The 14361-nt window shown below is 30.6% G+C and overlaps 1 protein-coding gene across 1 annotated transcript in view; it reads left to right on the top strand.

Moving 5' to 3' along the window:
* LOC117206997 (proton-coupled amino acid transporter-like protein CG1139) overlaps positions 1-14361 on the top strand; it is a 40757-nt gene that overhangs the window by 9193 nt on the left and 17203 nt on the right. The window contains exons 2-5 of the mRNA XM_033446779.1: positions 9460-9506; positions 9784-9900; positions 11356-11628; positions 12507-12591. Coding sequence (XP_033302670.1) covers positions 9460-9506; positions 9784-9900; positions 11356-11628; positions 12507-12591 — 522 coding nt within the window. The remainder of the gene's footprint in view (positions 1-9459; positions 9507-9783; positions 9901-11355; positions 11629-12506; positions 12592-14361) is intronic.

Raw genomic sequence — 14361 nt, forward strand, 5'->3', positions numbered from 1 at the left:
GATCGATCCATCCATCACATCTCCTAGTCCAGTTCTTTCTTATCCAAGAATTAATTATTTTATCAAATTGTTTCACGTTTAATCTCTAAAATTTACTACACTGTGATTTCGATACCAATAAATTAGATATCATCGAGATAACTTTATATCATACGAACAAAATGTTTAACGTTGTTTCCGTAGTTCTTAATTGCTTTATTATCGAGCTTTTTACATTTCGAGAAAAACTAATTTTTTTTTATCAGTCGTCAAGAGTAGGAACATATTTTCCAGATAGTTTTATAAAGAAACAATGTGGAAATTCATGTTTGTATGAGCAACGTTTTATCTGAAGAAATGGAGCATTTATGATGTTGATCATCATACAAAATACATGAAACGTTATAAAAAAAAAAAAAAAAAAAATGTAAAATATCCAAAATAAAACGCTCGCTATAATAAATATCTAGCTGAAAGAACAAATATCTATTCAAGTTGCATTTCCTTAGTTGGACTTGTAGAAAGGCGCACAGCTCTAATGGAAATATGAAGTTGTATAAATATCCTCGGTCTATTAATTATGATATCGCTATAATATTATATTATATAACATATGAGTACTATTATTAAACTTCGTATTTCTGTACAATTGATATATTTATGAACAGAAATAAAGAAATAGAATCGAAATAGGAAACTTGTTTCATCTACTGAATATTGTAACGTGCATTTTACTCTGCATATTTTATGTATTTTTTTTCGTATCACGCGTATTTTGTAAATTGTAAATTGTAAATTTGTACACCTTGGGATTTTTCATAAATTGTAATTTATCGGAAGCTACAATGATAATTCTGCGCGATATGAAGCGTGAAACAGTGAGAAGGAACGTCGTGCTGTAAATTCGATTTTTCATCCAATTAGACTTTGCTCCTGTTAGGAAATAAATTACAAATGATGAAATTGAGCGTAATCCAGTTAACAATGGCTGCTTAAAGCAACGAGACGAGCAAGCTTATTTCAACTTGAGACTTGTTTCAACAGAATGATAATGGCGATGCAGCTTTCGATGACTTTAAACGAAAAAAGCAGGTATCAAAGGCTTAAGCGATTCATTTATTCACTAACTCGTGTTAATTGCCGGCTGTCAAATGAAAAGAAAGATCGATCCAAGTTTAATGAAATTCTTAATTCCGGTCGAATATGACGATAACGTGGCTTCATCGATCCAGTTTCATTCGCTTACTTTGATTAAACTCTTTTTAATTACCGGTTGGAACGTACATTATCTTGTAAACGATCTTTATCGTGCAATTAGGAGGAACTAAATCCGTAGAAAAACATGTTCCACGTATTAGTTCTCGAATGTTTCATTTTATGGATATGATAATTTGGTGATGTGGGACAGTGAAACTATTGCTGAATGTTTAGTTATGTTTATTTACATTAAAGCTATTAAACTTTAATAAGTATGTTATAATTAATCAGAATTAAAATATGTATATATATATATATATACATATATGTGTGTGATTACAATTTTATTTCAATGAAAGTAAACGTTATTGTCATCAAAAATATGTATGTAATATCATAAGATTATAATACGTCGTACATAATAATAGTGATATTTCAAGTGGCAAATATCACTTTATTTTTATGAAAAACTAGCTAATGAGATGCTATCAGCAAAACTATAAGAAAGACATAAAATTCAATTAAAAATAAGAGTATCTCAAACAAATATGTTAAAATTCTTTGTTTAAGTAACCAGTATCTTTCCTTATCAGGATAATACCGATTAACTATTAATCAAATAATAATATCTTATCGGCATCTTCTACATCAGCATGTTATACTGGTACAAACACAAGAACGTGTATGATGTACTTCTATGTAAGTACATCACAAAAAAAAAAAAAAAAAAAAAAAAAAAGAAAAAAGAACACCTTCGAGCAATTTTGAAGTTACAATCCTTTTATTTACAGATTTTAAAGACAAATTGTTTTAAGAGTTTAGTCGAGCAGTATGTTTATTGAAGTAATAACATCCTAATTCTCTGATTCGACAGCATAAATCGTTGTTGAGCAATTTACGTTCTCTGGATTATTCACGTGTCGTTTGTGTCATCAAAAGATTTCTAAGATTTCCTCGATACTTCCTCCTTCTTTCCCTCTTCTTTTTTTTGCTTTATTAAATATTCTTGTAATTAGCATGTAATTTCAATGATTCGGACGTATATCACTTCGACAGCTGCGATTAATTTTAAACAGACTCACGTAGGTTATTCGTGTTTCATGGGAAGATTCACCGTTTTCTTGATCGTCATCTGACAAATGGATGTTATTTTTTTTATATAAATTCAGATCGTCAAACAATTTGACGATTAGAAAATTTTCTGTGGAATTTTTCAAGTATTTCAATATTGATATTTCCTTTGTTTATTTCGATATTTTAATCATATTACAGTTTTATCTCTATTTATTTATATCTCGAACTACAGGCTTCTCTTTAACTTTATTTCCTTTAATGTAGTCACATATGTAGGGGTCTATCTCTTTCTTTTGGTTCAATCAGTAAATCAACATATGTACGAAAATATCATTGGGATTCCCAAAGAACGAACTACCGTAGTTAAATTTGAATAATCTTGGTAAAAATATTGCGAACTCTTGATCGCTCAGGTGCCAATGTTAATCGATAAAAATAGTGAGAAATAAACATTTGTGCTGAGAAAACAAACAAGAAAATTCCATACACAAGAGGTGAAACATTTCCATTGTTCCTATTAAAAGTAGGTCAACGAATGGTAATAAAATGAATGGTAACAATTAATACTCAATCTATTTATTGTCAATATGTGAACAATGGTAACTTAATTCGTGCCACGTTCGTAGTTAACAGCTCTCAATGACGTTGAAATGTCATTGGAAATCGTTAATTGACGAAGCGCAACGCTAGTTACATTATGTATCGGGTAAAGCACCGATCAACTATATCAATACTTGTTCCATTCATTTTTCATACGATTATTTAATGATATATCTGTATTATCTGCTTCCTCTTACAACACCATCGATTTATTCTTATGTCAGTTTAACGGTGCCTTGAACAATATCCGTCTCGAATTCTTCCGCGATGCCAGTATCGTCATTCGTATCGACGTCGATGAACGATCGGATCGTTAATCAAATTCAGCTTCTGGTTTTCGTAGAAGCGACCATGAGAAAAGTCGATATGACGTGCAGCAACTCTGAGAAAGCTGTATAATTTGATTGGTCGTAAATATACGAGTATCTCGCGTATCTTTATTCGATCCTACGTATTTATGACGTGTGTAATTAATTTTAATTTGATTGTAAACGATTATCTTTTAATAATTAATATCTTTGAACATTTCAGCTGGTTTGTGATATTTCTTGAAACGTTATCGTTTCGGGAACGTTCCTTCTATCAGAATATCAAACGATATTAATCTATTTAGCGACGAATTTATTAAAATCAGAGGGACAGAGTCGTTCATTATTTTTCCTCGACAAAGTAAATATAAATAAGATATTAGTTGTGTTATTGTATTTCTTGAAATTACACGTCGTACGAAGAATAGAATATTTATTCAAATTTTTATTTCTTCAGATTATATCTCATATGAAGGAACATACGCTAATTTTTATATTAATATATTTTTCATTTTTATATTACATTTATATCCTTTGAAATTACGCTTAATATAAAAATAGAATATTTATTTGCATTATTACGTCTTTCGAAATCATTTTTCATCAGCGTTTTATGAAGAACAGAATATTTGTTCGGATTTTTGTCTCTCTTCGAATCATCCTTAAATTAATGCAAAATTTAGAGGAACGCATCATATATACTAGAAAGATGACACTGTCGACCATAAGTATTAGGACAGTTACTGAAATTTGATATAAGTAACATTTTTCCCATTGCTTTTATTTTTTTACTTACTTTATTATAAATCTATTATTCCCATCGTATTATATATGACTTCTAACATCAAGCAAATAAAGTAAAATTTGTTAGAATTCTTCGCTAAATACAACAGACAGATATTTATGATCAACAGTATATATCAGAAGCTAAGAACGAGCTTGCTTTGTCAGCAAATCAGTGAATAGGGACGTTCTTGGTCAGACACGTATAGCTATCTTTTGTGACTTCAGTGATGCGACAATATCTCCTATCTGACGTTCAAGGAATATCTATCTACGTAGGAAAAATTTGATTTTTCGTATCGTTAATACGACCTAAGCCCTTAGTCTAATCTATAAAATATATCTTTTTTTTTTTTTTTTTTTAAAGAAGAATCCCGTGATTCTTCAGTGTAATAAAACTTTTTTCATAATTACATTCTTATCGTTGAATCTCTTCAAGTGTTTCTTATTGCAAAGTACTACTTTGGAATATTTTGCGAAGAATATTTTGATTTTTAAAACGCATAAATATTTCAACAGAATATTACATATAATATCAGATAATCTGCAAATATCGTATGTCGGAATTATGTTAAATAAAAATAAAAGAATATAATATAAGATAATAATATATGATAATAATGCATCAAAATTGGAAGAAAAGCATAAATCTTGTCTTGTTTGATCGATACCGTGTTAGTCTGATACAATGACGTTTTGTCATGCAGAGTAATTGTTTATCAAATATATATACATAATGAGCAATTATAGTTAAATAGCCACTTCGACTGAGTCAGTTGGAAATATCTATATTAAATAATTATAATTGAAACTAGTAAAGCTTATTTAACATATTTCAACATTCTCTTCAATTTTTGAATACACAGTAATACGTTTTTTACATATGTAATTTAATTGAATTCAGCGTTAAATTATATTTACATTAATTTTTACATTAATTCTTGTATTAATTTTAATTTATTTTATATTAATTGATGAATTCGTCAACAAATTATGAATTTCAAAATATTGATAATACCGATATCGAGTTAACTTGCCATTTCGAATGTTATGGATGTTATCAGTAATTAAGATTACATGTAGTTTCCACTTCAGCAGAATTCATGCAAAGATTTCGATTGCACAATGAACAACAAGTAGGTAATCTATTATCGAGGAATCTCTTTTTATCTTAAGACCATAATCCTATACTTACAGCGTCTCACTGTCTATTCGTTAATCGAAACTGTGACGTAAAGAAGTAGGAAAAATATTTATCTAACAAGCCGATTATTATCAATTAAATTACACTCCTTTCTTAAAAATTTCCTAAGATTGCGTAGTATCGGCAATGTCAAATATCGGAGAATTGAAAGGTAATGAATAATAAAATGAAAGGTAAACGATATGTCAAAGAAGAAAGGAAAAAGGAAGATCAAGAAAATGAAAAAATTAGGAAATAAAAAGGGTAAGTTCAGAGGAAAGCAAATATCAAACTATCAATATAAAGAGATATAAAAATAAGAAAATTCTGAACAAATTAACGAGAAATTCAAATATCAAACAAGTAATTAACAAGATTGCAAATAAGCATGTATACTATGTAAAAAAGAAATATTAAATATCAAAGCATACAAGAAAATATAAAAAAGGAAAATTTTTAACAAGAAATCTATAAACTAAAATATTAAAAAAATACAGGGGAAACAAAACAAACAACAACTTGAGACAAGGTAAAATTAAGAAAAATCTGTTATTGATAGTGCAAGGTGTTTGTTTGCAGGAATATCTTGCTGTTTTTTTTTGCCGGATAAGCGATAACGGGCAGTCATGTCATAATCGTTTAGGATCAGGGACCATCGAGCAATCGATGTAAACGGAAATTTCCACTAGGGAGACCGCGAAATGTGGCCATCTGCGAAACTCGGAAATATTTATTGGTACGAGTTCGCGGTACCCTTTTGGTCATTTCCATCGTGCTTATGTTACACAACGCGATTATGCATTTGCAAATGTACAGCATGGTGGAAAAGTTTTAAACAATGCAATGACACTACTTGGAATTAATTTTACTTTGTTTCAACTTCTTGTTTGCCTGATCTTCTTTATATTTTTTAATATTTTTAAATATTTATTAGTTTTTACGTTCCTTTTCCAATTTTTTTTCTTTGTGTCCTTTGATATTAATTTTTCCTTAGATTCGCTTCTCCATTTTCTACTTTGTTAATCTTCTTTATCGTTTCTCTAGTCTTGCAAACATTAAGAGGTTTTGCTCATTTCTTTGAAACTTCTCGTTTGATGTTTGATATTTGCCTTTCTTTAGAGACTTACCTTTTCATTTCCTACTTTTACAATTTTTTTTATTATTCCTCTTCTATTTGCGAAATTGGATACTAACAATATTTGTTAATTCAAGTAACAATATTACAAGCTGCAATAATCCATCTGCTTTATTTGAAGTTATAAAATAAAATTGATTCTCTGATAATGACAAAATATTTTATATAGTACATATTTTGTATATTTTCAATTTCTATATGTTTGCAGAAATAAATCTTTGGATTTTCGTTTTTTTTTCAATTTTTTATAGCAAATAAAATTATTATGAATGTTATATACAGTGGAGTACGATAAAATGTCTAAACAATAACAATGACAATAATAAGATAAAATACACTGTAGTTGAAAAAAAAAGAGATATAATCGACGCGAACAATTGAATTACGTATGCATATAATATAGACGAGTGTTATTCATACAATAAGAAATGTTCAGTGCATTGAAGTTAGTATTACTATAGTGTATTTATTATAATATGAATTTTAAACTTTCTTTTCTCCTGTATAGTCAACACTGTATGATTGAAATGTTTTGCATGTTAGCGTATGTCGTCATACTATCAAGAAGCATAATCAAGAATCCTGATCAACTATAAAGAACTATTTTCTGTGATTCATCAAAGATGGTAGATGATCTTGGTCGATGTCAGTAACGCCGTTTAGCTCTATCTATATAACCTTCTTTCATAATAGATCATTCTTGAAGTCGACCATCACTTGGTTGAGACATTATTCGAGACGTACAATGAGTAACCTTGAACAGCAATAATTTGCATAGTACGATTAGGTCCGAGTCGAAGATATCTGTCGAAAGCTCTTGTCGAAATTTTTCGTTTATTATAATTTCTTAATAACTTGAGAAATATGAATCAATACGTTATTATTACATCGTTTATTGTTATAGTGTTCTATTATTATTATTATGAAATGATAAAAATGTAAAATATTCTGTCAATAATATAATACGTGATTCTTTTTTTTTAAATAACTTCGAAATTTCCTGATATCGCGGTTTCTTAAATTTATTGAAACTTTTCAATAATTCCTTTTTCTTACTAATTTTTAATGAAACGATATTCTACTATGAAATAATCTTTTTAATGCTTTCAAAATTTGTCAATAATTTTGATTTCTTAAATTTCTTTAAATTTCAAACTTACTATAATAAATTGTCAATTTTCTGCATTGCTGTCTTTTTCTCTTCTTTTTTTTTTTAACCAATCTATTTCTTGACTAATATGTCGATTAGGAATAAAAAGGAAGCAGTGACATAATACTGTTAGACGTCGATTATGGTTCAGTGTTGTGAGAAACATACAGATTTCAATGTGTCGTGTTTTCTTCCAATATACGTATGGAGTATTGTTTAGGGCTTAGATAATGGAAAGTTTGTGGATCTTTTGCAATCATATTTTTCGTTTATTTTCACCTGATTTTCTACATTCTTTCATTTCTCTTATTGTGTTTTCTATCTGAGATGTATCAGACAATGGAATAGTTTCTGGAGTATTTGTTTCAGAATATCGAATGTTTTTCGACAGTCTGGAACATCGGCACAAATTGCCTCGAAAATGACTTTGTTGACTTTTCCAAGTAACTACCGCAGTGAATTAAATTAACATATCGATATAATATTTCTTTCGAATAACAACTTTGGCGACAAGAATTTTACTTCTCACTCGCGCAATAATTAATCGTTTCAACAATGAACTTTATTATTCTCTTTTTCATTATTCTGTTTCCGTAACATTCGAATTCAGGCGAAAAAAGAAGACAGATTCTTCAGACAGAAAAATTTTCCTCCGAAGATATAATTTGAAAGCGTAAGAGCGTCCTTGGAAAATTGTATAATACAACTAAAAAATAACAAAGTTACAACAATGTATCTAATTGGAATTTTAAAACTCGATCAACAGAATATTTTTGCATTGTACCAGGAATATTATAAAAATTGTCCTTCCAATAATCAAACAACGTCTGCATCGATCTTTTAATTCGCTCGAACAATTGCAAATGTCAACGTATTATGTCACTCGCAATTCCGATAAAATCAAGTTTATTCCTCGTAAACGTGCAAGATATTATTTTCACGAGAGCAAAAAAAAAAAAAAAAAGAGATATCATCGTAGGACTCACCGCGCGTTCCACGAAGGCAGACTAAACGCAAAATTATGCACGTTTGATGTGCTTATTATCGAAGAATATTGAGGTTGATCGATTTGTAATGTATGAAAGTCACGTTTATCGTTTCGTGCAATCGTTATTCATCGTGATGGGCCGTGAATTACGAAACGACGAAGATTCTCGTAAAAATCCGCGTAAATCCGTGTTCGGATTGTAAACACCGGAAAACGACGTTTCTTGATTCTTATCGACGAGATGTAATCCCCGTTGACAGCAGATTTGTTTCGTTGCGGCCAGTTGCACGGTCAGATAATTTGTTGGTAATCTTAGAGGTGTTATTTCTACAGGGTGTGGCGTGTAACTGGAATCGCTTCGATTACTGTGCAAATAACGATGTTAACGAAAAATATTGCAGAACAGAAAAGTTAAATGATTTCCAGAGGAACATAGTTTATCGCGATTAACTTTTTTATAGGAGGATGCGTAGAGGATATACGAAGATCGGGATTGTTTTTTTAAAACATACTTGCTTTCTTGTGTATAGATTCTTCGAGATATTCTGTGTCAGGTAAAATCAATAATTTGTGCGATTTTTATATGAAACATCTCGCTTTTTTAATTAAAATATCTCACTACTTATTCATGTTTTTTATATATTGTATCTTAATATTTTTTTTGAAGAATATTTAAAAAGACTATATTTTAAAAAATAAATTTTTTATTTGATTTGATCTTCGTATGTTCTTTATCCTCCTTGAAAAAAAAGCTAATCACACCAAATTAAAATTATTATTTACGCAGTAATCGTTCCAGTATGTGCGCCACACTGTACGCGAGAACAGTGGCTTATTGTAGCATTCATATAGTTAATTATGTTAAATTATACGTATTTAATAGCAGCTATGTATGTATGTACTTTTATATGATTACAAAGGCTTGATATTACGAAGGCGAAATTACAGGATCTGATGGAAAGACATTTTTTAATTTTCTACGTTAACATTATTCTCATGAATATTAATCATAATAATTCGTCATAGAATCCATACTTAATGAATAATTTCTTTGTGTTTTAGGATGCTTTGGACACTAAAGGATGGTCATCCAAGAACAACCAAAATGGGTATGTTCACGATATTATTATTAAATAACAAATTTACTTTCAAATTTAAATAGACAGATAAAATAATAAAAAAAATGTTGGTCTTCTAATTGCAAAACGTATCAGTGATTAAAATACCGATTCTAAAGAACGTTAAATATTAAAAAGAACTGTTGATCGTAGAAAATATTGTACGCTAGAAGGAAATATTAATGACAAATAGACTGCAAAATTTTCATGTAAATTCATACTTTGCGAAGTCAATTCAATTTGATTCAATTAGCCTCGTTGATTCCAGTTACGACCACAAGTCCAACATCTATGTTATGGAGCTCGAGGAGAAGAAGAAAAGCGTGCAGGAGTACGAAGAGGACTACGATCCTTACGTTCACAGAAATGTTACCCATCCAACTACGTAAGTATCTGTTAATTTCCCTTCTTTTTATCCATTTATTTACCCATACACTTTATTCGTTTACGTTCTATCTCATTTTCTTCTTCTGTTCCTTCTATACAGGGTGTGCTGCAGCATGTCGGGGAACCGATGGATTCTGCACGCGAAAACAATAAAAATGGTTCATATAAACATATGCCCTATTTAACCTCGCGAATTATAGCGAATTTTATATTGCAGTAATTCCATTGAAAGACGACAGTAGTCAGATTAATTTTACCTTCCTATCCATAAACAAGATTTCCAGAAAATTCCAGCAATAAGAAGAAAAAAAGGAGAGAATAAGATGATAAAGAAACGTCTCTACTAATCTTGTGCTGGGATGCAAAGAGGTCACTTTGAACACATCTCGTGAAGATATGCAAATGCAGTTCGTTCGAGAGGAAACTCGTTATAACTCGAAAACAAAGTCGAATAGGCAATATGTTTATATGAACTGATTTTATTGTCGATTTTATTGATTTTATCGACACCTTGTATATTTCTTTCTTCTTCCTTTCTAATATTATTATTTTATTTAATTTCAACTTCGCAGATTCCCGGAAATGGTATCGGCTTTATAACATTTTTCCAAACTCGCGCTTTCTTCGTCTCTTTTGCGCTTGTTTTAACACATACAAAGTTCATAAAACTGGGTTTACTCTTGTACTTCTTCTTTCCAATAAATTCACGCAAATCGAACTTGATCAGGACGGATAGATCGGTTCTAAACGAAGAAAGAGGAAATAGAGGAGAGGAAAAATGTAAGTCGATATCGTTCGGTAGATTAACGCAATCGCCTGCATTTGCATAATGTCGAACGCGGTGCGCATTCGAAACGACGACGTTTCGTTTATTCTGACCGCGTTTCTCTGGATACAAATTACGCGGTAATTTATTGCGGCGATTAGTCACGAAACGGAAGAATAAGATTGCCCTCGGAGAAATAACTTGGAAACGCTGACACGCGTGGAAAAAGGTCGATGACGTTTTGTCTTGGAATCTAAGTTCCTGGAAAGTTATAGTTATATCTAATCTAATCTGATTCTATTCGGCTTTAACGTAATTAAGACGGTACATTTTTAAATACTACTAAAATATGTCAATTATTTCTATGGATAATTTCCAGCACTGCGTCGAGGAATTGAAATTTAATTTTACCCATCTTCTTCGTTTTAGGGATTATCAATTAATAAAGTATACATTTTTCTTGATATCTGCATTCACCCTATTAACGAGACAGTACAAAGTTTTCATTTTCTATCTAAAATCCTTTTCTTTCAGAATCTTTTATCCTTTCTTTTTTATTAGAGATTTCTTTCTCTCTTTAAAATTACCTTATTATTTCCCTTGAAAACCATTCATGAAAAAATAAGAATTTCTCCTTTCCTATTAATTTTCGTGAAAATAAACTGAAGAAAATATTGAATATTTTAGGAGCTGGGAGACGTTGCTACATCTGCTGAAAGGCAGCTTGGGTACGGGAATCCTTGCTATGCCAAAGGCTTTCTACCATTCTGGATTCGGTATTGGTATAGTGGCAACAATAATCATAGGTCTATTCTGTACTTATTGTATGCGGATTCTTGTCACTTGTGAGTACGAGCTTTGCAAGAGGAAGAGGGTAGCTTCGTTAAGTTACCCTGCTACAGCGGAAGCTGCGTTGTTGGAAGGTCCTGCTCCGTTCAGGCGGTTTGCTAAGGCTTCCACGTGAGTATTTACACACAGAATTTTCATTTTTAATCAAATATTTACTTTTTACTTCATAAATAGCTTAGAATTTAATTTTCGAGAGATTCTAAACGTTACTTTAGAAATCATTCGTCAATACATAGAGATCATGTTATAAAACGTATTAACGTATGATATTAAATATTATATTTAATTTGTTAACTATATTAAGAAAATTTTAGTAAGTCGAATGATACTAAAGACGCTAAAGTTAAAGCTTGACTTTTCACAGAAAGCGTATCTCTAATTAACGATTGTATAAAATAATTTTCATTTATTTAAAATAGTCATTTGATGATCGAATAAATATACGAATAAGTTTTTAATATGGCAAATTCAGATTTACGTTAATAGTTAAAGCATCTTAGTAATTAATAAAGCTAAATAAGTGGAAATTTGTGATACGATTCTTAGAGTTACTAGCGAACTTTTAATAACTGAACAGATCTATGTAATGAAATTCTGTAAATAAAAGATTAAAAATATTTTAGTATAGATATATATGTAGGATTTTCAATTTGCCTTACGTTATATTTTATTTTATTATGCGAATGACTGAATATTTATTCATATTTAAATAATTATTTTTATATAATACGTTATAACAACTACCATTATAATTATTATAATAATACGTTATAATATGTTATGAAAACACGGTATTGTTATACTGAAAATTATTTCACTATTAAATATCAAATATCAAAATTGTATTAAGTGTGTCAGGATCACAGTGTAGATAACAAAAATAACTAAAGAGCTGCGTTTGCGTGCGCGTAAGCATGCGATCGAGATTATCGCGTATACAATGAGAACCTTGCGGAAATTTCAAGGCAGATAAATCCTTTGTTTTGCAGTCACACGATAAACGCATTCCTTATGGTATATCAATTGGGAACTTGCTGCGTCTATACTGTATTCATCGCCACGAATTTGCAACTGGTTAGTACAATTATTAATTAATCGTACGCAAAATTCATCGTAGAATTAAAATCATTCATAGAATCATACAGCGATCTTTGTCATAAAAATTCGAATTTTCAAATCGTACTTGAAGAATACTCAAAAACTCCAACTTTTTGAAACGAGCCATTGACTATTGTCATCTCCATCGACTGGCAGCTTTTAAAATTTCTGATGAAATCGTTGAATATGTTCCAATTTATAAAATCTTGAACAAGCATTCTTAGTACAGCAACAAATGTTTATATATTTTTTCTAAAAAAATCAACGCTAAAAGAATTCAAACCTCACTTATTGTTAAATAAATTAATGAATATTTTTACGAGCAAAGAAACGGAGAACAAGGGAAGATTTTAATTAAAGTTCACTAAACCCGATTTAAATATCAAATTGGAATATTTAGATTCAGGAAATTTAGATGTAATTAATATCAGTGAATTTTAATTATGACTTAGCTAATGTTAGCTATATTTAATCAGAGTGCGTGTGAAATTAACTATACTGAATTCAAAACTCGAATCAAATTCAACTAAAGTCAATTATGGTTCAATAAGAGTTAATTAAATCCAGTTCAATTAAATCCGATTAGATTTCAGTAAAACCTAATTAAACCCAACTTAACTAAACCCAATCTGAATTCAGGCAGTGTCAATTAAACGTAATTAAACTTCAGTGAAATTTAATCAAACGCAACTTAACCAAATTCAATCTGAACTTACGCGACATTAACCAAATCCAAGTCAAATCTAATCACACTCTATCTAAATCCGATTAAAGTCAGATAGAATGCACTTAAATTGAACTAAATTCATTGAGAATTCAGCTAAAGTCCCCTAAACCTAGTTACTGTCACTACTAACTAATACTAATGCCAACTGAACTCAATTAGAATTTTTTAAAATTCAGTTACACTTAATCAACATCGATCTACCGTTAATCAAACCCAATTCCGTTAAACCTACTCAAACTTTGCCTAAAACTAATTATATCCACTCAGGATGTAGCCAAATTTAATGTAACCCTAAGCGCAGCTTTCTGACAACCAAAACCAACCGCGCGAACTCTCAGTCCAATTACAATCTTCATAAATTCGATTAAGTTGAATAAAAATCCACCTAATGTTAATTAAACGTAATTCAAATCTACTCCAATTTCGTTGCAACCAATTAAGTCCATCCAGCTGAATTTAACGTAACTCTAAACCCAGCTCTCATCGTCAATCTAATCGCGAGAACTCTCAATCCAATTAGAATGTTCTTAAATTCAACCAAACTTAATAAAAATCCACTGAACGTGGATTAAACGTCAATTCCGTTAAACCTCGCAATTCTAATTGGCGTCCGATTAATGCCAGCTAAATTAAACTAGAATTCTCTTCGATTCGAATTTAATCAAAATCCATATGACGTCGACAAAATCCCATTACCATTAAATTCCATCTAAAACTAATTATATTCAGCCAGAATCCAGCTAAATTTAACGTAACTCTAAACTCTGCTTTCCAAACAAAACTAACCGCGAGGAGAACTCTGAATCTAGTTCCCCTACCAACTGACCAAATGACATCACCTGTTTCGTTGCCACTGTTCTCTATCATTCCGAGCAACGTCGGCACAACGGTGACTCACGAGATTTCGCTACTCTCGTTAAACTCGCGCTGATCCAGCTTTTACCGCGAGGAATCCCGTTCTCGAGCGGCGCGACTAGAACCGTGTACGCGATGTGTAGGCAGAGAAAAAGAAGCATGTA

This window comes from Bombus bifarius, unplaced genomic scaffold (assembly GCF_011952205.1).
Source record: "Bombus bifarius isolate JDL3187 unplaced genomic scaffold, Bbif_JDL3187 scf7180000008014, whole genome shotgun sequence".
Classification (NCBI taxonomy): domain Eukaryota; kingdom Metazoa; phylum Arthropoda; class Insecta; order Hymenoptera; family Apidae; genus Bombus; species Bombus bifarius.